This window comes from Dreissena polymorpha, chromosome 2 (genome assembly GCF_020536995.1).
Source record: "Dreissena polymorpha isolate Duluth1 chromosome 2, UMN_Dpol_1.0, whole genome shotgun sequence".
NCBI lineage: Eukaryota > Metazoa > Mollusca > Bivalvia > Myida > Dreissenidae > Dreissena > Dreissena polymorpha.
The window spans coordinates 143,714,070-143,739,902 of record NC_068356.1 but is presented as its reverse complement, the minus strand read 5'-3'; the positions used below and the strand labels follow the sequence as shown (position 1 = coordinate 143,739,902).

Here is a 25,833-nt window from a genome sequence, read left to right as displayed (position 1 = left end):
TGATTTTTTTCTTGGTTATTTGTTGTCTATATTTAAATTATTAATCATTTCAATGTTCATGACCGCGAATGCAACTATTAGGAAAAAGCTGATGATTTCAAATGGAATCTCTATCATGGATACTTTAAATGTGTATATAATGTATGATTATGCACACTCTTATTGTATATATTGCTTCAACGGCTTTATTTTTAAACCAGATCAATGCATGCTCATGTTGTGTTTAAGTTAAAAAACTTAACTTGATTAGAACGTGTTAATAATCGGTTGTTTTTGACAGAACTGTACGGTAAAGATCGATGCGACATCACAAAACAATTATAAGGAAGACGATTGGATTGCAGTGACAGTAGAGGTTAAAGAGAGAAACAAATATGCTATAATGCTTGGTTCAAAATTGGCACCCCCTTCTCAAGCAATTTTAAGTAAATTTCAAATTCAGGTAATATTACATATTGGTTTAAGATGAAACGAACTTATATTTTGTGCCCTCTCAAAATGATTGGACGATTCATATTATTATATTTAAAGTCACATTTTTGTTTAAAGTAAATAGGAGTTTATTTAGTCGCGAGATAAGAATAAACAGGGACGTTGTTTTGGCAAATCGAATACGGTTGTGTACATTTGTTAAGTATTATGCACCTTTATTTCACCAAGCAATTATATGTCGATTGCCCCAGTCATTTAAGTAACTTACAGTATTGAGCCAAACTTAATACAACTACTTGTTCATTTAAGTTGTTTTAGATAAAACAATTGTTAATGCTACAACATGTTGATATTAACTAGTTTGATGTTTTTGTGCAAATTAACATAGTTAAAAGAATATTATATGCGACAATACATTATGATTAACTTTTAAGGTTTGATCTCTTTGTAAGAATAAAGTTATGTTTTATTCGAAGTATGTTTGATACATGGCTTGCCATGTGTAGAATACTGATCTTTAAATTCATGTGCACTTGTCAACAAATTCAATATTTATAAGAATAGTGTAACAATTGTACCACTCCTTAAAATATCATTTTTTTAATCAAAATCAATAATTCACCGATATCACCATATATTAACTGTACTTATTTATTTTTTATCGGGCGGAAACCTCACTACAGCGAATATTAACCATCACTTAAAAAGGGGAACACGTTTGTTGGATATTCAAGCATATTTAACTCTACAATAAATTTAAAAAACATTACAATGACTCCTTAAATGCGTTACTTAAACCTCTTTGTTATTCAATTTATCACATATTGGCGTATTTTATTAGCTGTTTATTAATTTTTGAAGAGATACGGTATTGTCTTTTTTCAAGTTTGCTGTGCATGTTCAACGGAATTCGCCGACGCCAATGTTTGTGATGAAAACACCCAAGCCGATGCATTCCTTTTATCTCTACGCCGGAGCAACGTGGAATACGGACATGTTTGCTGAGTCACCCGATGGGTATGCTATTACATGTTTTAAGCGGCCTTTAAGTATCTTCCCTTGAAATTCGTTGTTTATGGCAAACGTGTTGACATTTAAATTATCATCTGCGTATAATCGTGCTATTGGAAACAAAACTGGTTATAACCTTGTTGGGGATTGAAATTTAATAATTGCAGTGTTAGTTTTTTTTTTGTTAAATACACAAATCTTTCGCTGTGAAGTACTTTAAGAACCAATTATTTGAGGTCGTATTATCGAGCTTTTGTGCGTTTTCTTACGAACAATTGTAAATGGTTGGCAAACAAATAATGTGAATCTGGTTAAATGTATCGTTTAATATGAAATCAATCTTGTATGTCAATAAATCACGAAATGTTCTAAATTGTTCCTCTCTTGCAACACTTCCAATAGATTTGTGAAAGAATTCATCGCTTCTGGAACGATGCCTAATACATGGGCAATTTCGGATGTTAAACCTGACTCGATTGGGCGTCCGAATACATTTCAGTCGAGCATAAAACTTGCGGATCCAATGTACGAAACTGGACAAAACATAGCTTGCATTACGGCGGTGAACGAAAATGGGTAAGATCCGTTATGAGCTTTTTAATCGGCTAACAATATTCAGAATAATAATGAAGAGCTCTGTACGTATTATGTATGCACGCCTTGTTTATGGTTTGTTACTAACTATGTGTTTCGTGCACTTACAGTGAAGAGTCTCTTGAAACAAGGTGCTTTCGGATAATTGTTAAAGGTAAATCACACTGAAAAGTCTTCAAATTAAGTGTTAAGTATGCAATTTATCGTTTTAATGCCCTTATGGTTTAATAGATCTTCCAGTTTTAAAGAAAGCAGAAATACCAGAAAGTAGTGTTTTAAATGCCAACACTTTAAGTTAACACTATCAACATGTTTAGCGAGATAACCCTAATTCGTATACGTTCACTGTGGATATAAATATAGATACACTATGAATTAAATAACACGTAGCAATGCATATCTTTTGTGATACCAAAAATATTTCATATTTTATTTTAGATGCACATTTCAACTACACGACAAGAAGAAGTGATATTGTAAGTGGTTTAAATTTGATAAACTGCAATAAAAATTAATTCTTGCTAGGTTTCAATAAAATGCCACCAACATTCTTGTTCTTGACTGTATTGGATGTGACCTCTGCCCATTTCTTATAACGATGCTATTACGTTAAAAACAAACGATATTAATTATGAAAGTGTGTCATTGACTCACACGTATAGACCATTTTATTGCTTTTAGCTAATGTAAACTTTTTGTAAACAATTTTATATATAAATGAACTGCACTTTTGAACTCCTCTCATAACACGAACTAATGTTACTTAATGTAATGGAATACATACGTTTTAGGACAAGCCATATTTCGTCTACATGCCCGCGCCAAACGGCAGTGTCAAGTGCCCTATTGATGACACATGTATAATACCAATTTACGTTAAATCGAAAAGGTAAATATGTGTGCATTTTTATAATGATGATCATATGTGTTTTATAAATTCTTAATAACAAAATAGTATACGTTAATATGTGCTAATTAACGTGTGTCACGCAATAAAAAATACAATGCATGTTTAAATAAGTGGCCTTTGAACCATACACCTAGTGCTGCATCGTACAAAGAAAAATTCAAAAGTATATATTCCTTTCAATAATGGTAACATGTATGTGCTTTGTTTCTTAAACAATGCATTTTATTGTATTATGTTAATATTGAGGGCTGAACAAAAAACTGCCGTATCTCCTTCTTTATTTCATATGAGTTACAACAGTCGTCCCTTCAGCCCTCGATATTATGTGATAAATATACTTGTTTAGCTCTCAATTTTCAGCTAAAAATTAATTTGGTGCCTATACTTTAGGTGACACTTAAGTTAACCCATTTATGCCTAGCGCCTAGAAAAAAGCCTTGGCAAACAGCGTAGACCCAGATGAGACGCCGCACGATGCGGCGTCTCATCAGGGTCTGCGCTGTTTGCTTAAAGGAATTTCTGTAAGAAATATTCTAAATATAGAAATAAATATACAAGACATCCCTAATTTTGGCAATAAATTGATCCAATTTAGAAGGATGGGAGAGGCCACTAGGCACAAATGGGTTGAACAGCATGCATATACGATGCATATATGTTTATGTGAATATAAATTGACGGTCTTTGCAAAAATGCGTTCTTGCCATACATAAACGAAGCATTGGTTTCACACGCGTTATCATACATTACTTTCAGAAATTGCATGTAAAGCGAGTTTTTATATACATTTGAATGATCGCATTTAAGATTATTTGAATAAACTACAACATGTCTCAGTTTTCATTTGAGCTTAGTGCTCGTTATGTAAATCAAAACAGTTTCCTTATACTTATAGAAACGTGGACATAATAGAATTTACTACAAGTGACATGGACCACACCGATGTACTTCAACCAATTGGTAATATATCATTCAATGGCGAATATGTCTACAAAACCGACTTATCAGTGCGCAATTCTCTAAACGGGGAAGTAAACGTTTGTCTTCAAGCCACCGATGACATGGGGTACGTATAACAACAACTGCATTACATCTTCCTTATTCTTGGCATGTATTTTGTTTTACAGCTATGTATGATTTACTAAAGATATTAGTATTTTTAAATCGGTGTTTGAAGTTATTAATTTTGTTAACGTTAAGCGTCTATTGACGTATTAGAATTCATAGTGTGTATACATGTGTCGTTTGAATGTGTTGTTTTAATAATGGTAATGGGATCTCTTTGCAGGACAAAAAGCGATGAGTTTTGTCTAAAATTTGTAATCATCTCTCCAGGTATGTCATAATAATGGTTTGAAATAATGTGCATAAGTTATATACCAAAATTAGTGTTTTGTTAAAATTAACACGATATTAGCGTTATTGCTACATATACAAGTAACTATTAGTAAAACATAACATGCCGTTCAAGTAATAAGTTAAACACTTATGGATCGTTTTTCGGTGTCACTCATAGTGTTTTGATATACCACTCATTATTCCATGGTAGAACTCGTTTGTGTATGTTATAAGATACATTCCACCAACACATTAAATACTCGTGTGAGCCTGTTATGTGTACTGCAAAGAATAGTATTATATTCTTTGAAATAATTCGAATTGTGTTTTCATTATTTAAACCGTTCGTTATATTGCATTTGATTATCGGTATTACGTTTATTACATACGTCAGATTGTTAAACTATTTTTAATGTGTTATGTTCATGTAATTTGGTTAATCTATATATACATTTCACCAATAGAAAACTGTAATCAAAACTGTATAATGATTCGAAACATTGAGGACGATAATTTTTACTTTGTAATGATATTAGCTATATACATTATGTCTCTAGTATATCCGTCGTCACTCTGTTTTGAATAAACAAGCAATAAAAGTATTGGCTAAAGTGCGTTAAAATTCATAATATTAATTAAGTTAAAATACCATCGCTTGAATTAAAATTTTATTACATAACGATCAGATGGCTATTGTTGTTAATAAGTGAAAATTACTACATTAAATCTGAACACAGTGTATTCAGGAATAATAAAGTGGTAGTAAAAGCCGCACATGTCGAAACGTCTATAACAGATTTTTCTAGTTCTAGGGGCCGAACTACAACATGTTAGGATAACTTGAGGTGTACATTACCAATGCATAAAAAGTAAAGCGGTGAACGAAGTAAATTAGTGCATGTTGCGCATGGGTCTAATATATATAATTTAATGTTAAAAATACCTACGCACGAAAACGTATATTCATGGTATGCATGCAGATCCTAGAGATGTGAATGCAAACGCAAAGATGTTAACCTTATCCGGGTTACACGTCTGGATTTTTACCATTTCATTATATTTTATAAGTGAAATTTATTTAATGCAAAATGTATAGTTGACCGCTAAAAGCTTACATATGATGTTAAAGCATTCGTGTTGTATTTTTTAATTCTTAATTTTCTCTTGACGCGATGGTATGTTGTCTGAAACATGCAATATAGTATATATGATTATGACATCATATCATTATCCATATAAAACAGAAACAAGTTTCCCAGTGTAGTTAACTGTTAACTAACAGTCGTATGTGTCAAATCAGATCCATGCATATCGGCCCCGTGTGGGGGTAATGGACAGTGCATATTCAGAGAAGATACCGGTACATTTACTTGCCACTGTAAGGATGGGATAACAGGACGATTTTGCGACACAAGTAAGGCTAAAGTTTGTTTTAACGCAACAGGTACAAATAGCATTATACATGTTTTATATCGTCTCATAATGTGTGTATTAATAGTACACATGCTCATGTTGTACTTCATCTGTTAAAATGAGACATGTGATATCTGTATTGCGTATAAACCTCTACCATAAATGTTTATATCTTTTTAATCAAGTTTTTTGTGATCACACTACATGCGTGCATGGTCAATGTACAAAAAATGGTGCCTGCCTCTGTGTCGATGATGGATATAACCCAAGCGACTATTTTGGACCTCACTGTGCAGAGAGTATGATTATTGTTATTGTATGGTTGATGTTGTATTATATATATTGTCTTGTTTTAATAACCAATGGATCATTTTCCTTAAATAACAAACCATTGAATACTTATTCAGTTGCTGATAATGTGCACCATATATTTTTGCCTTTACATTGTATTGATAATCTTATATAATAATGAAGTTATAATAAAATAAAATATTGATACGTTTTTTGTGAACACTGACTTAACTCCGTGTTCGATTCTTTATATTTCAGAAATAAACGATTGTCAAAATAGAACGTGCAATGATAACGGAATTTGCGAAGATAGAAATAACAACTACACTTGCCATTGTTTTGGAGGATTCGTTGGAAAAGACTGCAAAACAAGTATATGCAGAATATTAAAATAAATACATACAGCATTTGATCCTATCTTAATAAACCGTTAGTTTGAAGAGCTTATTCACAACCTTAAAACTTGTGTTCTAAAAAACAAATTGATGATAAAATAAAAAAAGTTCCGATGAAGTGAATCACCCAACTAAACGTGTGATTTACAAATTGGAAAGTATATTCGGTTATGTCGTCAAAATCTTACGAACGTGATAAATACATGTTTAGAAAGCCTCACTAATTGATATGACAAAACAATGCACATGTTGGATCTGTAATAAATACGACTTACGTGTCGGTATCGGCGAAACATGTTCGCCAATAATATATAAAATGGTATAATAGGTCTCCGTACTTTTCAATAATTTCCTCATGTGTCTATGTGTATCTAGACTTGTTATTTCCGGCCGAAATTTTCACCGCGATTATGTTGTACGTCATACAAACAACATTATTAACAGAAATCATTTCATGTCCCGTATGATGATTTTATACAATGTTTATAAATTGTTTGTTTGATATTTATAACAAACAATGCGATCTTTTTTATGTAATTTAGAAAGCGCGTTAAAAGTTGGCACAACCTTTAGACCGGATTTGAATCGTTGATAATAATTGTTATTATCCTTTAAAAGTGGGTTGTGTGCGTGTAACCGTTGCGTGTAACCGGTGTTTTCAAAAGCAGTATTAATAAACGTATGCATATTTCAAAAACAAATATGTCAGAGTTTTGATAAAAATACGAGCTTACCAGTCATGCTGATTTCGAAAATAAACGCGTGTCTGTAACCACGGTGTGCAATTAATCAAAACTTTAAGGCTCATAGTTTTCTAAATGAATCATTAATTGAAAACAGTTTTTTCATGATAATTATTTTGAAGCAAAAACACTAACAGTGTACAAAATTACTATCATCTGGCGCTTGTCGTAATTGTACGACTATTTCATTCGTTGAATTTGGTTATTCATCAACCTTTGTTTGTTTGGTTGTAATTTGTCGCCGTTGTCAACTTTATTTTAGTTATGTTACTGTGGACATTAAACTAATCTAATTAATCTAACAATCCTTAGTTATGTGATGGACAGAATGACCGAAGAAAGGATATTCATTTTAATTTAGTTACTTGTGTACATAGTAAAAAATTCAAACAATTAAACATAAAACTGTTAACATACAAAACTGTCAGTAAGTAGATCGCCAGGAATCTTTTTATTTTAGAGGCCATTCAAAGTGGAAGCTTATGTTGAACTTATAGCCATCTTCATATGTTTACTAAGTGGTTAGTCATTTCTTTTTTTTGTGTGACTATATTGCACTCGCTATACGATGTGGTAAAATAGAAGGAAATCAATGAACTGTAGTCGCAGACTTAGAATGAGTTTATCCGGTTCGGCCCTTAATGGACAAATGGCTGGCTTAACCTAGTTATAGTCTCTTTTTGTAAGTGTCACCGGATAAACGTTACCCCCATTTCGGCACGAACCGCGTATACTATATATATTATACACATGAATTATTGGTGTTTTATCTTTCTTTAGATACATGCGTCAATGCATCTGCAAGTGACTCCTGTGTTAATGGTACACACTTTGTATTTTACTTCATATTATTAGTATGTTGATTTGAAAGTGTAATGATCGCCAAGATATAAGTGGTCGACTAAACAAGTAGTAAAACATTATTAAACAAAATAAATTAAATGCCTAAGAACTACTCAAGAACATTAATTTCTAAATGTGGCGCTTTGTATAAATGACAATTCACAATATATTGAACGTGTGCAATTTACTGTTCGACTCAATCTTGTTTTATTTTCTGGATATAGATAAATGCACAGACGACCTTTGTTTAAATCAAGGAGTCTGCTCTAGCGGTGTTTGCTATTGTGGAATTGGCTACTCGGGAGCTCGATGCGAAAACAGTATGTGTAGAAAGTTACTAGAAAATAACTGAATATATATTCATTAAAGTAATACGTTTGAAATAAACGAGCTCTTATTAAATTTGAAGTGTCTATATGAAGTTTATTTTTGGCCTTTTTCTTTGAGAGTATACCTTTTCTGTTTCAGTCCTTGACATCCGACCTAGCACTGCATCAAACGTGAGTATATTGCATCCAGCACAGACAGTACGCGCTTGCAAATAATATTTGTTAATTTATAAATGTTATTCCACTATAACAATCTAAACAGGAACGAGCAAAGTTACATATAAGTAAATACGGATATCAAACATTAGTTCATTCTGCAATAAATATCGGCCGGGCTAACATAAAAGAGCGGAGTCTTACATTTTTTAACCAGTTTTTACATCACATGTTTTATCAATGAAAATCATGCGCCGAAATTATTGGAGGAGCTTTGACAAACTTGAACTTTCCATGTTGCCATAAAAGATATATTAAGATAAATAGTCAGCATAAAGTCGTGTTAATAATCGCAATAATACTTGTTTGTTTCCCACGACCATAAGTAAAGATGCTTCGTAATTTTATCGCTTAACCTCCGGTCGTGAGATGATTGTGAACAAACGCGTATTTGCCGATATTAATGCATTCAATAGAACTAAACCCTTCTTTAACATAATTTGTAATAAACATGCGAAATATTGTGCTTATTTCAGAGTGATGTTCAGATTATCAAACCTACATTGTCAAATGGAAGCATGATTCATTGCAGTGAAAGAAATTACGTTGTGCACGAGTGCGTTTTTGATGTCTACGTAACATATTTATCTGGGTATGGTTTTATATATGCATGTAACATATTATCTTCTACCATTTTGATGCACGTTTTATATTTAATTTCAGAAATAGGTTAAGTCTAGACACAATTTGGTGATACAAAATCATATGCAATCTACTAAATGAACAAATCTGCCAAACGCTTTATGGAAATCAATCGTTTCATGTAAACTCCGGAATATATTGATGTTGAGCTTGATGGCAATATTTTGCAGTTTAGTATGATAGTATGCTTTACTGTATTTGTTATCCGTTTGATATTTATAGAATCAACAATTTAAAAGTAAGCAATACAACATCTGCTGACCTTGCCCAGAACGTTCGATGCACCAACTTTAGACAGTCGTCGCTGTTTCATGGTATTTCGTCAACGTATGTCATGCGTTGTTACTTAAATGAAACCACCATTCATCAAAAGGATGGGCACTATGTGTGTTTAACGGTAGAAGCTGGGTATGGATAACACTTTCTTCCCCGATTTCAATGTGAAAATATGTTATTACAGTCACTCTTAATTTGAACCGTACATGTGTTACTTATTTTTTACGTATGAACATGCGAGTTTTGTTTCTCATATTCGCATGTACAAAATATTGATTTCAATTTCAAGATGCATTAAAATCAATTATGAATATATCGACCGATGAAAAGTATCATTTTATGATGTCATATGAATTTCACTTTTTCAGTGAACACGCGGATGATACAGTGTGTTATGAAATCGAATTCGGTGAGTAGTGATAAAGATTCCGAATGATATAGATGTTTTGTATTACATTTGTCGTGTATTTAACAATATATGATGCCTTTTAAATGTTATTAATTGTCGGGTTTGTTTTTATTGACAGTGCCTGCTCCGGTATGTATACCTTCTTCATTAGCTCTTTGGACCATCCATAGATATTCGTGCAATTTTGCCCAATCTAGTTTTATTGGTTATACTCACTCCTAAAGTTTCGACACAAATTGACGTGAGTTAACAAATCGCGTGGAATCTAAAATCCCCGGCCTCTGAGAGTTAAACGTCAAAACAAAACAGATTCACCAACCGTATCGAGATTGTTCACACAACTTGCCATATGTTCGATATGGAATATCCTAAATCTAAAGAACATCTAGAAATATTGATTTTTGTCTATGGTCATATATAAAACGTATACATTCATTCTGATTTGTAAAATTTTTTTTCATAGTATATTGCTCTATTAGTAAACCAATGAAAAAGACGTCAGACCTAGCGCATTTAAGTTTGCCGAGGTTGGGTATTATTGCTGAAGCTGTCGGCCCTTGTGTCCAGCAAAAAATCTGTAAAATAGTGTATTGGTTAAAATATGAAAACGAAACTAGAATATGTAGAACTATTGACTTTGATTGATTGTTTAACTTTAAAATTTAAAACAAAACTGTTTTTACCACCCAGTCGATCTTTGCTGGTGACGTTACTAAGTCCAAACGCGATTCTTATTCACAACGCTTTGTGCAGTTTTAAAGTGATATTATGGGCATTGAGTTAGCTAACATGTGGTTACTGACCAATTATCTGCAACTCATCTTGCTACCAGTTGTTTATAAAAAATAAATTTTATATTTGATATTTTACGTGACTGGTGAGTCCTGTAAGCCGAAATGATCCGTAAAACAAAATTGTGTATTTGTGTCGTATGAACGAATCTGCACTAAAACTAAATTTAGAATCACATCGTACATGCATGATCAGTTGTCAAACGAAAATACGGTTGATATTCAAATGAATTATTTTTCTCTTTCCGGGATATTGTTTTAGTAAGTTGATGCTGCATTAACAAATATAAGTGTATATGAAGTGAAAACACCGGTTGCGATAGACACCTATAAATTGTTAGATGCCCATAATATCACTTTATTTAAAAATTGTCCCATACGTTTTTATAAAACATGTTTAAATTTCTGGTCGAAATGTAGTTGTTATTTATATGTTTTAGATTTGCTAACCATCGGGAACGTCATAATAGCAAAAAATCTTCTCTATAAAAGTTATTTTTTATTGTTTTGTTAAAGAAGAAAAGATCCTGTAAAACAGGTGAGGTCCGGTAAATTTTAAGTCATCGGACCTCATATCCTGTAAGATTTTTTTCTTCCGTATGGATTGTTAAAAGTCCATTTTAACAAAAGTCTACAGTACGTGAATATTGTGTTTAAGCATAGAATCTTGCATATAGTTATTTTGTAAATGACTATTTAAGTCCAAAATTGTTCGCTACTTACCTACCCAGCTTTATTCTGCATGTATCGGGAAGAGGAGACACACAAACATATGTGATTGGTAACTGTATAAACAAAATGCATTTCAATAATATATGTTCTTTGCATATGTATATCACATTTTCTATACTATTAAACTCGAGGAAGTATCCTGTCCGCGTACTATCGAGTTGTGTGAAATATATAGAATGAGCCAAGTAAACATATTTAGAGCTCGCTTCGTTATTTTGCAGTATTTAATTTGTATTGATTGCTTGAACCAGATTAGGACGAAAAGAGAAGCCCGATCACCATCATTTGAGCTGCCCACACCTTTGACGGGAAGCAGATTTCAAGTCGTTGCAAACGAGAGGAACACAATTCTTTTATTCACAACTCCAAACAACAGCGTTTGGTAAATACATGTTTATGACAATTTTTTTTTATAATATACGTGTTTAAAATAATATCACTCTTTTTGCTACGACGCTTTTGATACCTAATCCTACCTTGCACAATAAGTGAATTCAAAAAATTATTCCGGTTGATGTATATGCTTTATTACTGTAGTTTGACAAGTGCTTTGTTTTAAACTATACGTTGTTATTTTAAGGTGTTTTGTAACTCGCTTTTTGCAGCGAAAGGCTTCAACCAACTTCATCATTCATCCACCTTTTGCAGCCTGTAAATACAACCGATTTCGATGATAATTTCGTGTGCTTGCTTGAGATGGTTGTACAATTCAATAAAGCCGGAAGCGAAGTGATAGTGCTCAAATATGGGTATATGAATTTTTGTGTTAATTAAACTATATGAAATAATATCAATTGAAAAACAACTTCATTAAAATATTTTTTAAAAAGATAAACTGGTGTAATTGTGTGAGTTTGTCGATCGGGTTGTTGATAACTTCCTTCAAACATTTTTTTTTTAAATTGAATTAAGCATAACAAGTGGTCATATTTAAATGGAAATGATACTGGTGATATGTTTTACTGAACCGAAAAAAGGTAAAACAACTACATAATGTTTCTTTTACAGTCTTCTACAGTCCTCAACTCCCTTATCAAAAGAAAGTTTATTGCGCAACATGTATTTAATGATCGCATTCAAGTTGATCGATATACAGCATTGTTTGATTGTTTTCTTGAGTTGCGCATAACCTTTAATTGTGATGCAGTTCATACACGTATGCCATGGAGGTCATCATATTGTTTCGACATAAATCATAATTGTCGACCAGCTAGCCAAATAAAATTGATGTTCAGACTTTGACCTTGAATGTTAAAAGACTTGAACACTATTATTGTAAATTCACTGCACAGTTTGCCGAATATGTATCGCCATAAGTTATTACTCTAGTTTGCATTTAATATATGCATTGGTAAACTTATCATTCACTGCTCAAATGTATTTTTTTATCTTCTCATCGAATAGAAATGACGAGCGGATCTATACATTCCTTGTCACTGATGAAAACGTAAAAGGTACTGTCAATTTAAGTGCGCATCAATATAGGCTAACCTCTAAATACATATTCTCAAAAGGTTGATGGCAAATAAAAGTCATAGAAAACAACACATTCCAGGGAAAAAATATTATAATATCCATGCACATCTTTTATAACGAAAAATGACTGTATCATAATTTAATCGCAATTATTTGCATTTGTACCACCGTGTGTTTGATTGTAAAACACAAATACACGCTACTTCTTGTTTTCGTACTTTTATCATTTCGTTATTTATTAAAAAATATAATAATATTTGTATCTTTAAAGCCAAATACTAAATGGTGTTAACATTCTACTTACAAATGTGTAGTTTTTGTTTAGATAAATAGCATGGTGTGTTTGACGAAAATTCAGTATGTTCAAAGTGTATGTATAGATATATATTTATTCACGTTTGATATTTCCAATATTGCTATAGTATCTCAGAATCAGTGCGTATGACGTATCTGACCTTCGACAGGACTAAATATTAAATGTAATTTTCGTGATTCATCACTAAGGTTATGAAATATTTCATTGTTTAAAGGTCCCTGTGAGTCACCCAACATATGTCAAAATGACGGGGTTTGTTTTGCACGTGCAGAAAATAACACTAAGTGTATTTGTGGAAAATATTATATCGGACGTTCGTGTGAAAGAGGTCAGTTAATGTCAAGTGATGTTTTTCAGATTGATTTTTAAAAGTTGGCGCGTTGATGTAAAGGACTTGTATAATCTCGAGGTATTTATGCTATGTGCTTTTACATTGCAGGGCCCTGTCATAATACGAATACATGTCAAAATGGAGGACACTGTTTTGTAAATAATAGCGTAACCACTTGCGTTTGCAGGCCAGGTTATGACGGACAAATTTGCTCAAACGGTACGTAGTTGACGCGTGATAGGTATCTAGCCACAGTGTTTATATATTCCCCCGTATATAGATTGAAATTGCTAGTAAATTATTAGATTGAAACTATCGACTCACTTCAATGTGGTAACAGTTTATATTAACCTTCGGATCGTTGATCATTTTCAGATATAGTAGCTAAAACATTACAAGAAAACACTTGGGTAAGCTTTGTTTATGATATTACCATACGTTTAATGGCACACACTAAATATGACCAAACAATATTGTCCAATATGTAAAACCAATTAACGAATTTGAAACTAGAAAATAAAAATTGCCATGTTTCCTACAAAAAGCATTGATATCCGTTATTGAACATACAGGTTAAACTACTTCAAACTATATTATGATCACTGTGACAGTGGATGCATAAGCCACATGTGATTGTGTCTATACTGTTTTCATATGTGTTAGCTCTGACACATTATTATTTTAGCCTGTAATCGACAGAACATCCGGTATTGTAAGAAACATATTTTGCATCGCCGGAAAAGAGTGTGAAGTGTATGCATTTGTTATCTACAGTTCAAGGTAACTTTATATTTCATATTCATACCGGTATTCGTTGACATAAGTCTTTATGTAAACACAGTTATCTGGGATCATTATAAGTAATAATGTTTTGATGATCTATACATGTACTATGTGTATACCTGATTTCTTTATGTTTGTTGTAGACCGCAAGTTGCGCTTGCGTATACGAGCAAAGGCATCGATGCGAGTGTGGAAATCTTTGAAAGACATTCAATGCGTGGAATATATCAAGTCAGAATTGGTATGGTACCCAAGCTTGCTGTAAAACACACGGTGTGCTTGCAGACATTTGATAATGTTCGGTAAGACATTGCTTTTTTTAATGAGATTATTAGTGGCTGCCTGAAAATTACGTAAAATGCACTTGTGTAAAAAAGGATGCAAACGCCTCATTCGCAAAGAATACTATAACTCAAATAAATGATTAGTAAATTGTCAACATCAAGCTAGTCAAATGATTTGCTGTTGCCTACTTGCTGAATGCCGAATTCGGTTCATCTATCAGATTCTGAACTTATTAGTCTTAATAATGTACAATACGTTTGATCACTGGTTATGTAAAACAAACTCATACACAAAGTATACTGTTCAGTGGGTGATCGTTTAAACAAAAAAGTGATAGAGGTAATATTGAGATTTCGACGTTAGACTGTTTGCTATAAATTTACAATTCGTCATGGCATATAAAGATATATGAGGTTTTAAGAAATATTGCTTAAAATTTGATATAAAGTTACAATTCGTAAACCTTGTCGTTTATACATCAAATATTGGTCGTTTACATACACAACACAATATGAATAATACTTCTCCATATTAATGTTGATTGACATATGAAATAAGTGTTTCCAATAATATTTTTATTATCACATGATTGCATTATTTCTAACTTATTATTACAGAACTAACAAAGACGAAGTTTGTTTTGATGTCAATGTGACGCAAGGTATATGTCATGTTTTGTAATTGTTGTTTTCCCATCATAAATCGCGTCTTATTTTGTTCATTTAAAAAATAATTCAAATGCTTTTTGTTTTGTAAAACCGTTCAATATTAATAGTGAAACTTTCAGATATGTGAAACATATGTTATATGTAAAATCATATTAACTCATATGTATCATAGAATCGTGTGTACTTAATATAAATATGTACGAACTTCTCTTACAGATACGAATGATGGCTACGTATCGAAGGTATGGCTTTGTTACGATTTGTTAAGATCGATTCAATATCAATGAACCCAAAACATACAGTTAATAGTTTGCGATACTCTACCGTGTTAGGCCCATAATGCTATTTTTTAATATTGGCTTTTTAAGGGCTTCTGCGAAACGTCACTTAAAACAAGTGTATGATTAATATTAATATCTGGATATCACGAATGTGTCTTATGGCGTAACTCAAACCCCGCAATTTGTTTATTGTTATAACATAGGACAAACCTTTTATTGATGGAAAAATGTATTTGCTGTGGTTTACGTAAGTAATAGTATATATTGCTGACGTCATCCACGCATTTCAGTAACTATCTAGTCAGCAAAAAATACTTTGACCGGTAACGTTTGCTGGCTGACAAGGTCATTATAATGCGAGGAAAGGCTCAAATACAACGTAAACCCCTTAGAACATATTTCTTTATAAGCACATTGTGTGCAAGTTATGAGGCTGAAAACGCATTTGCACATTTAACAACATTCGGATATTGCAAGTCGTTTGTTTCAAACTGTCCTCATCTAGATAAGCATAAATATCGCGGAAAGACGATACGAACAAAACAAATTGAGATGCGAGGACAAGCAATTCACAATGCAGATTCCCATCGGCATTGTGTGTCCTCAAATCTTGAGATGACCATATTCAAAGCGCAGTCGAGCAGCGTTTGTTTGATTTATTGCATTGTGCTAAAGTAGCATCGCACCGCACATTAGTGACCTTAAATTGACTAATTTAAACATTCGCTTCAAACCTGGGACCTTTCCACAGTCGTAATTCGACTTTTTACATATTTAAGTTCTATTGTAGGATACACCACATTTCGTATCACCAAGTCTTCAAAGTGATTCCGTTGTCGAATGTGTTACTGGTGAACAGTGTCGCGTATCATATACAGCAAATCCAGGGCATGGAAATGAAACTAAGTGGTATGGTTATATTGTAAAGTGAAGAAAAGACACCGAAATGTATTAGTCCAGTCACAGCTTGACTTGTATGCTAGTAGCTTTACTATGAAACGGTTTATTGATAATCCTCTACTCTCGTTCTTGCAGCATATCAGCGTCTTTGTCTACAGATGTACCTATTATTCCATTTGAACACGTCATATACTCGAGCTGTGAATTATGCGAGGACGACAAAACGGCTAATAAAAGCTGCACATTCGACGTTGTTTTTGTTCCAACATCTTACATAACTGAGGAAAAGAAAATTTGCCTGACATTAAGTTCGAGCAAGTAAGAAAATGCTTATGTTTCATTGTCGTTAGTATTATTCCCCTTTTGTGTAGAATTTCATTAAACCACTTTAAGAACTCTCAATTTCGAGGTATAAAATATTAATGTTGCGGTATTGACATACATAGGTCATTCAGTAAAAAGAAGTGAAACTCCAGGTCGATTTTAATAGCAGTTCAAATGTGTGTATCTTATGCATTTAAAGTAAGTGACAATTATGAGGTTTTAAACATTTTATTCTAACACATCTCCCTGTACATGGAATTAAATTATCTCTCAGCAGGATCGACAGGTTTGTTATTTGTTTCGAAAGCTTGAGTCTGGCAGATTATTCTCGTTATTGTGAGTTTGTCTTAATGTTATATGGTTTGTGTTAATAATGCATGCAAGTATCACTAAAACAACTTAACATTTTATGTAATTGCTACGAAGGTATAATAAAGTGTCAAGCTTTACTTTTCGTAGCACAAAAAGCTAATCACTAACAAAATATCTGGTTACATTTATTATGCCCCCCTTCGAAGAAGAGGGGGTATATTGCTTTGCTCATGTCGGTCGGTCGGTCGGTCCGTCCACCAGGTGGTTTCCGGATGATAACTCAAGAACGCGTGGGGCTAGGATCATGAAACTTCATAGGTACATTGATCATGACTCGGAGATGACCCCTATTGATTTTGAGGTCACTAGGTCAAAGGTCAAGGTCACAGGTCACTACTACTATTACTACTACTACTACTACAACTACTACTACTACTACTACTACTACTACTACTACTACTACTACTACTACTACTACTACTACTACTACTACTACTACTACTACTACTACTACTACTACTTCTACTACTACTACTTCTACTACTACTACTACTACTACTACTACTACTACTACTACTACTACTACTACTACTACTACATCTACTTTTCCTACTCCTCCTCCTCCTCAACCTCCACCACCACCACCACCACCACCACCACCACCACCACCGTTCACAGTGACAAAAAACGTATTCACACAATGGCTGCTACTACAACTTATAGCCCATATAGGGGGCATGCATGTTTTACAAACAGCCCTTGTTATAATGTCAATACACTTGTTTATGATGTTAATTCATTCTACCTCACGTCTTGTATTATGATCAAGCTACGGAAGTGGCGTCAGGTCGTAAGTGGTTTACGGTTAAAAAAAAAAAGCAAAACCTATCTAATATATATTTTATTTAAGCACATACATTATTCCAAAAGTTAGCATGCTTGTAACATATGTTGTCACTGTAGCATGTGAACCCAGCTATCTCGTCTTGTATGGGAAACTTTGGTAATATTTAGAAATAGCTTCTGAGATTTCTCCGCGAGTATTGAAATAATCTTTTGACGATTTGAAAACCTGAAAATTATAAAGCGTTGCAACGCGAAACGATTGAATAATATGAAAAGTTCTGTTGTTGCCGTTATATTTTTTTGTAACAACGAGGATTGCTTATATAAAATAAAAAAAAATACACTGCTTCATAGCATTAGCACGGATGGTCGAGTGGTTTAAGCGGAAGACTGTTACATGGAGCATCCCAGGGGTCAGTGTTTCGAGCCCAGTTGAGGAATTTGTTTTTCTTTTTTTAATTTGTATTCTTGTTTTTTTTACTGGAGCTTTTTAGATCCAATGTTTAAATTTATAACTATAAAGCATTTAATGACATACTATAATGCATGCCAAAATCTGTAAAAAGGCCCCTTTAAAGTAACGTTACAACTCCGTTATGTAAGGTCTAAAGCAGTACACATGTCATAAGAACCATTTCTGTATGTCTGTTATTATACAGAAACTATTCATTTCATTTATAAAATATTCTGCACATCTCGCGTACAGTTAGCCGTGCAACGGACACAACATTGTTGCAAAAACCGTATTTCAATATTTAATCATTATTTTATTATTTGAATATGCAACGTTTTTTCCATCAATACAATGTTTTGTATGTTTTAACTTAAATTGCAATGGTCGCTTTGTTACTTCAATATAAATCTTAGTTTTTTAAGTAAAGGTATACATTTCCCTCAATTAAGATTTATGATGAACACTGAAAAAACAGAAACATTATCTACATTGGTACATTTACAACTATTATCGAAATTTTATTTTAACATTCAAGGTTTTAAAGTAAAACAACAGGATTAAATGGAATACAATTATTGGTCCTAAACGTTTTTATTTAGTTTTGTTAGACTGAATTTGTACAAATTAACGCATTTTCATGACAACTTGTGTGTGTGTTTTTTAAATTATTGACAAAAACATAAAGGGCGAGATAACTTGTTCTTATTTAAAAAATAGAATTACAAATGGTTTGCGAAAATACCTATTTTTCTCAATGTATTTTTGATCTGATCTTCAAAATCTTAGCACTGCAAAAATAACAATAACGGAAAATCTCCACAAAACAGAAATGATTTAAGCTTATTTTACCTGAACACCTTTTTAACAAACATATACATGTTTGTAAAACACAATTGTGTTTTCATATTTAGATTTCCACAGATCGAGGGTGAAAAGCGATGTTTCAAGGTCGCAAATGATATTCGCGGTAAAGCGAGATATTTTTATCAAATATGTTGAATATATGAATTAACATTAATCCGGTGTATCTATTAACGACTTGGTATTTGTAACAAGATATTTAATAAATACTCTTAAAGAGATGGTTAATACAAGTTATAGTCAAAATGCAAGGTTTAAATTATTATTTTAAGCACGTGGTATTGGTTGCCAGAAATTACAATGCCTGCATGGAGGATTTTGTGACGGACACGAAGCGGATAAACCAGTTTGCTATTGTAGAAAGGGATACTCTGGAACAAAGTGTGAAAGTATGTACAGCTTCTATATTGTCATTTTGTAAAGAATGACACAATAGGGTTTGCTTGATTTTTTTTTTACAACCATGTTTGTCTCTCATTCAGATAAAAAATAAAATAATGTTCAGTGTTTAAATATAGTCTTTGTATCATAATGGACATTGAAACAGACGTATTTCTGTAATACATTTTCTCAAATAATAGTATGCCATCAGTTAAAACAGTTTTGTATGTTTTAGTTTCTAGTGCGGATACCAATAACAATACATGTGTAAAGGTAAGTTTTCATCTTTTTTGCTAACACTAAGAAAAACCGTTTTGTACAAATCTAAAAATATTGTGTTTCACATAGGTATTTCTTAAGTAAGGGTGTTTGTTTAAGAAATAATCCCCGAATGGTTTGATAACAAGCATCGGAACGACAAACCGTTGGTTATTACCGCAATAATCAACGGTTACCCGTGGATTATTTCGATTCTAACACGATTTCATTAATAAGTCATCCGCGATTTAAAGGTTAATGAGAATTATATTAACCGAACTTCCTCCACTTTTCCGCGAAAACGTGACGTCACCACAACAATAACAATCCAATGACGTCGTCTTCATTCATAAAATGTGCGCGGACAATCAAAGTGACGTCACTTTAAACAACCGTTGGTATATCGGGGTAATAACCAACAGTAGATTTCCTTCTTTGTACATAGAAAACAAGTCACGTGCCGTGGTAGAATTTGCATTTATCATCACTTTGGCTCTAAATATATAAAGTATGCATGTATTTTTCTGAACGCTAGGTGCTATTTATATCGTTAAAATAAAAACAACTGTTTTGCGAACACTTTCCGCGAACACGGAAAAACATGGCATAATTACAGTCGATATGACTGACATGCACATGATTTACCGTTATTTGTGTGCGCAATATCGATAGCGGTAGTCAGGTGTAGAAAGAGTGCACGATATCTTATAGGCGTGTATTCGAAACACATATTATGCGCTTATTAAATGCAAAACACTGTATGCATGTTTTTATAACCAATTTAAATTAAAAATGAGTGCTTCTACTTAATTACCAATCGAATTGTGTCGATAAACGTTATTTGCGTGAAACGTAGTTTAATATTTAGTTTGTTTTATATATAGGTTATTCCGTCGATATCCTAAATATATAAATTACTTTCAATGCATCACTATATCATTATTTTAAAGTGGCCTTAACATTCAATTCAGCAATTCCTCGGGAAGAATACTTTAAACTTTAGCTGCCAAGTCGGCGAAACATGTTCCTTCCCAGTTGAAGTATGTGGCGCAAATAGGTAGGTTAACTATGTCAGGCATTTAGTTTCAGCAAAACATTATGTAACTGTAAGCAGAAAATCTAGGTTCAACGGTCATCTAACATTCAAAAAACACATTGTTAATTTGGCAAATAATTCCTTAATAATATTGGTTGAATTACTCATTTGTGAACTCATGCACATTACCTGTCATGTATGAAACCGAGTTGGGTCATTAAGAATCCGCTTAATGTAACCGATGACCGTTCATATACCATTAAACAGAACATATGACAATTTATGATTTTTATGAATTAGTTTTTGTTATGAACAATTTGTTGAAACATACTCAACACGCAAATGTTTATGTTACTGAACTTGTTTATGTATGATTTGTTTAAGTATGACCATGGAGCTGACTTACGATTCAGCTTTAATCGATGTGACAATGGATGCGGACACTATCACCGGAATAAATAGTTGTTGCCAGTTTCGGAAAGTTCATGTGAAAGCCAACAGTGCAGGCCCTCGTATGCTATGTGTACAAATGTCGAATTCTTCTGGGTAAGTCTGCTTGATCCAAAATAAATCCGGAACGTCCAAAAGCAAATTAAATCTCTTATAACACGATGTACTTGTTTTATTCAATGTGTTATATTATAAGAGATATGAAATAATAGCCTCAATACCTTACAATATACCGTTCGCTGGGTTCGTGAGGTATTCGACCTTATCGTGTCGATACGAAATATACTTCTCAGACCTTATATCTAAACTAGGTTTTGCTGCTGTACATCATACTTCTTGTACAACATATTTTACATTATCATATTAGAACCAAAAGCTTTGAGTATTAAGTTAAAATTTTACATTCAAAAATTTATTTACTGTCCTAAATGATATTATATCGATTTACCATGTCGCTTAATATTAACTGCGTTATTTCTGTTACACGCGATGGTGCATCGGGCAAGCCTATTACGTTCATACCAATGGTGCATTACTATTTTTAGTCCAATGACACCAAGCACTTTAAAGTTTACACAAAATCTCAATGTTGCTTCTTAAAAAAGTAGGCTTCCATGCAATAAATATAGGGTCTGTTAAGTATAATTGATGATGTTTTTTTTATCACGCTTTAAATTATGTTAGCCAGCTACTGTTATAAAAAATATATGTTGAGGGGTAGCTTTTCAGTGAAAATGTTACTTTACCAACATATATATGTCAACCCACATATTAACTATCAATTGCTCAGCAATTTAAACAAACTGAATATTATTGAAATATGTATTGTAAAGCGTCTGTCAATCCCGGATCATAGTTATGATACACATTAATTCTAATGAGATGCATTTAGTGAATATAATCATACAAATTAATCTGACAGCACACATTTTGCTTCGTAAATATTGATGGTAAAAATCCAATTGGGTGTTTAAAATTATTCTTTAATTCTTGACTTGTATACAATTGTTTTTAATGCATTTCAATTTAGAAGCGCTTCTCTTACATACCTGGCTTTTTTGTTCAACATCTTGTTAATTTTAGAACTATCGAAGATGAAGTTTGTCTTCAGGCGCAAATAAACGGTATGTGAATGCAACCCATTATCTAGTATGTCTTCATAAAACGGCATGTGTGAATGCAACACATTATCTAGTATGTCTTCATAAAACGGTATGTGAATCCAACACATTATCTAGTATGTCTTCATAAAACGGCTTGTGTGAATGCAACACATTATCTAGTATGTCTTCATAAAACGGTATGTGAATCCAACACATTATCTAGTATGTCTTCATTAAACGGCTTGTGTGAATGCAACACATTATCTAGTATGTCTTCATAAAACGGCTTGTGTGAATGCAACACATTATCTAGTATGTCTTCATAAAACGGCGTGTGTGAATGCAACACATTATCTAGTATGTCTTCATAAAACGGCTTATGTGAATGCAACACATTATCTAGTATGTCTTCATAAAACGGTATGTGAATCCAACACATTATCTAGTATGTCTTCATAAAACGGCTTGTGTGAATGCAACACATTATCTAGTATGTCTTCATAAAACGGCTTGTGTGAATGCAACATATTATCAAGTATGTCTTCATAATACGGCTTGTGTGAATGCAACACATTATCTAGTATGTCTTCATAAAACGGCTTGTGTGAATGCAACACATTATCTAGTATGTCTTCATAAAACGGCATGTGTGAATGCAATATTATCTAGTATGTCTCCATAAAGCGGTATGTGAATCCAACACATTATCTACTATGTCTTCATAAAACGGCTTGTATGAATGCAACACATTATCTAGTATGTCTTTATAAAACGTACAACAGTATTATACGAGATCTTACATGAAGATGATATAACACAGTAAATATACTTATTCACTATCATATATAAACACTCACATGAAAAGCTTCCATGATAAATTATTTTGAAATCATGTTGCATTATTTCTTTCTTCTTTTCATAAGTACCTCTTCATTTTAATAGAGTATCATAAAAAAACAATGCGATAACTGTCGAGATTATGTTGAGGATTATGATAAAAAATCAAAACGTGTGTCATCGTTTGATGCCTGTTTGTTGTACGAATTTGTATCATGCTTAAGTTATGTATAACTTGCAGTATTGGTTTTAAGAAATATAGCATATACTATTACCGTAAGTTTATTCTATATGTTTAAATGGTTATGCATGGACATTGACGGTTATATCGCTTTAATCATGTCATTTACTCAATGGTACTTAAAACCTTCACACTTATTGCGAATTTGAACCTTAACGGTTGTGTTAACCATCATCAATATATCCTGTTGAGCGTACTAAAGATTACAATAAATAAATGCGTATAACTTATACATTACTTGCACAACATATCATCCTTTGAATTTATCACACGTTCCTTTTCTTTGTAGATGGTTCTCCAGTGAATATTGATAAGGTACTAGTTCGTTTTGAACAATTATTAAACATGTATTAATCACACGCTGTTGCATTAATCGACACATAATAAATATGTCCATGTTCTTGTTTATTAGTTATATATGTCAATGTAATGTATCGATAATAACAACTATTTAATTCACAATAATGCTATTCACTAACAAAGGCTCGTCAAAGAGAAAGCGATCGAAAAATAACTTGCCAAATATCGTTGAATGTTTGCACGATTGTTAGTAGTATGGATCAAAAGAACAGATATGTATAATAAATGCATTGTAATACCGATTTTGCTGTTTCAGACAAAGCCACACTTTGTGCACCCAACTTTGCCGAAAACCACAACGTTTGTTTGCAGAGTTCGAAAAGTCTGCCATATATTGATGTATTATGTGAAAAGCGATATTGAACAAACTTCATCATGGTAAAATAACATGTTTTTGTTAATCTATACATCTTCAATCACAAAACGTCGATTACAAATGACTATACAATACTTAAGGGTGTTGATTGATACATTGTTTTCGATCTCCCTGGCTGTGGTAGTAGTAAGTAGTATATTTATTTACAACAGTCCAGCCCTGAAAGACACCAGTCCAAATGATATTGAAGGTCTTCATGTTTTTCAACCAGAAGTGTCAAACGACTACTGCGTCTCCGATGTTTCATTTAATTATAATCATACAGGAACGTTTTCACTGTGCCTGCAAGTGTCGGTAACAAGGTATGGTTTAGACAAAAGTTTCATTCCTCGTGAATTTGGGTAAAAACATACACTTAACAATAACTACGGAAATGTTTTCAGGAAAACAAAGGTCGTCTAGGTCTTACATGAATATACATTTTTATTGCGAGGCGCCGAGAGAGAGCTCGTCAACACGATAATGGCCCGACGGAAACTTTTGAATAATATAATTTGAAGCTTTCGATACTACTGCTGTGTGTCAAAGAAACTTATAAATATTTATTTAAAAAACGCATTATTCTACCTACCTACCTACCTACCTATTGTAAAATCACAATATGTATTACCTTTTACTTCAGTAAAAAGGGCGAAGAGAGATGCTTCCAACTAAAAGTCGTGGAGGATGCAAATGTTCCTAAAGGTACACCATGTTATTTTGAACCGCTTGAAACCGTTGGTGTGTATTATGAATAATTACAACCATTTTTTACTTTTCTTACATTGATCTTCCATGGTTTTTTGCTTGCAGAAATCGGTCATTGTAAAGGCATCACATGCTTTGGAAAAGGTGTCTGTGTCGCAAATTTTAACAACACGCAGAATTGCTCATGCCCCGAAGATTATGAAGGACCAGATTGCAGTATTTGTATGTTATATTTTTAAGCGCCTAATTTTGTATGTCTGTTTGCAAATGTGATCAACAACAAGCAAAATTAAATATAAGTGTAAACTGTTTTATATTACTTAAAGTGATATTATGGGCATTTTTCACTGTTGAATTAAGCTGAAAAGAATTAACAGGTCAAAAGAGTTAGTTTAAATGTGGTTACTGATCAATTATCTGCAACTCATCTTGCTACCAGTTGTTTATAAAAATATATTTGATATTCGATATTTTACCTAACTTTTGAGTCCTGTAAGCCGAAATGATCCGTAAAACAAACGTCTGCCTCTGTGTCGTATGAACGACACAACCGTACTATCGTTTGACAACTGATCACGCGTGTACAATGTGATCCTAAATTTAGTTGTAGTGCAGAATCGTTTATACGAAGATACCATTTTGTTTTACGGATCATTTCGGCTTACAGGACTGGGTGGGTCACGTAAAATATATAATATAAAATATATTTTAATAAACAACTGGTAGTAAGATGAGTTGCAGATAATTGGTCAGTAACCACATTTTAACTTACTCTTTTCACCTGTTAATTCTTTTCAGCTCAGTTTAACAGTGAAAAATGCAAATTATATCACTGTAAGCCAACATTTAAAAAAACACTTTGCAGCCTTATAGTTTTTGTTTACGATAAAATTTAAAAACAA

The 25,833-nt window shown here is 32.8% G+C and overlaps 1 protein-coding gene across 1 annotated transcript in view; it reads left to right on the top strand.

Moving 5' to 3' along the window:
• Positions 1-25,833, top strand: part of LOC127869292 (uncharacterized) — a 37,220-nt gene that overhangs the window by 1,414 nt on the left and 9,973 nt on the right. The window contains exons 5-45 of the mRNA XM_052411732.1: positions 281-442; positions 1,319-1,449; positions 1,846-2,019; positions 2,148-2,191; positions 2,476-2,513; positions 2,829-2,926; positions 3,843-4,013; positions 4,236-4,282; positions 5,586-5,699; positions 5,884-5,997; positions 6,248-6,361; positions 7,908-7,949; positions 8,195-8,290; positions 8,439-8,470; positions 8,992-9,107; positions 9,380-9,565; positions 9,802-9,842; positions 9,961-9,971; positions 11,617-11,747; positions 11,971-12,114; positions 12,770-12,819; positions 13,372-13,485; positions 13,597-13,707; positions 13,864-13,898; positions 14,174-14,268; positions 14,415-14,573; positions 15,174-15,217; positions 15,441-15,466; positions 16,296-16,414; positions 16,541-16,723; positions 19,253-19,308; positions 19,475-19,591; positions 19,819-19,856; positions 20,813-20,898; positions 21,262-21,423; positions 22,411-22,451; positions 23,798-23,823; positions 24,125-24,246; positions 24,397-24,546; positions 24,867-24,928; positions 25,037-25,153. Coding sequence (XP_052267692.1) covers positions 281-442; positions 1,319-1,449; positions 1,846-2,019; positions 2,148-2,191; positions 2,476-2,513; positions 2,829-2,926; positions 3,843-4,013; positions 4,236-4,282; positions 5,586-5,699; positions 5,884-5,997; positions 6,248-6,361; positions 7,908-7,949; positions 8,195-8,290; positions 8,439-8,470; positions 8,992-9,107; positions 9,380-9,565; positions 9,802-9,842; positions 9,961-9,971; positions 11,617-11,747; positions 11,971-12,114; positions 12,770-12,819; positions 13,372-13,485; positions 13,597-13,707; positions 13,864-13,898; positions 14,174-14,268; positions 14,415-14,573; positions 15,174-15,217; positions 15,441-15,466; positions 16,296-16,414; positions 16,541-16,723; positions 19,253-19,308; positions 19,475-19,591; positions 19,819-19,856; positions 20,813-20,898; positions 21,262-21,423; positions 22,411-22,451; positions 23,798-23,823; positions 24,125-24,246; positions 24,397-24,546; positions 24,867-24,928; positions 25,037-25,153 — 3,919 coding nt within the window. The remainder of the gene's footprint in view (positions 1-280; positions 443-1,318; positions 1,450-1,845; positions 2,020-2,147; positions 2,192-2,475; positions 2,514-2,828; positions 2,927-3,842; positions 4,014-4,235; positions 4,283-5,585; positions 5,700-5,883; positions 5,998-6,247; positions 6,362-7,907; positions 7,950-8,194; positions 8,291-8,438; positions 8,471-8,991; positions 9,108-9,379; positions 9,566-9,801; positions 9,843-9,960; positions 9,972-11,616; positions 11,748-11,970; positions 12,115-12,769; positions 12,820-13,371; positions 13,486-13,596; positions 13,708-13,863; positions 13,899-14,173; positions 14,269-14,414; positions 14,574-15,173; positions 15,218-15,440; positions 15,467-16,295; positions 16,415-16,540; positions 16,724-19,252; positions 19,309-19,474; positions 19,592-19,818; positions 19,857-20,812; positions 20,899-21,261; positions 21,424-22,410; positions 22,452-23,797; positions 23,824-24,124; positions 24,247-24,396; positions 24,547-24,866; positions 24,929-25,036; positions 25,154-25,833) is intronic.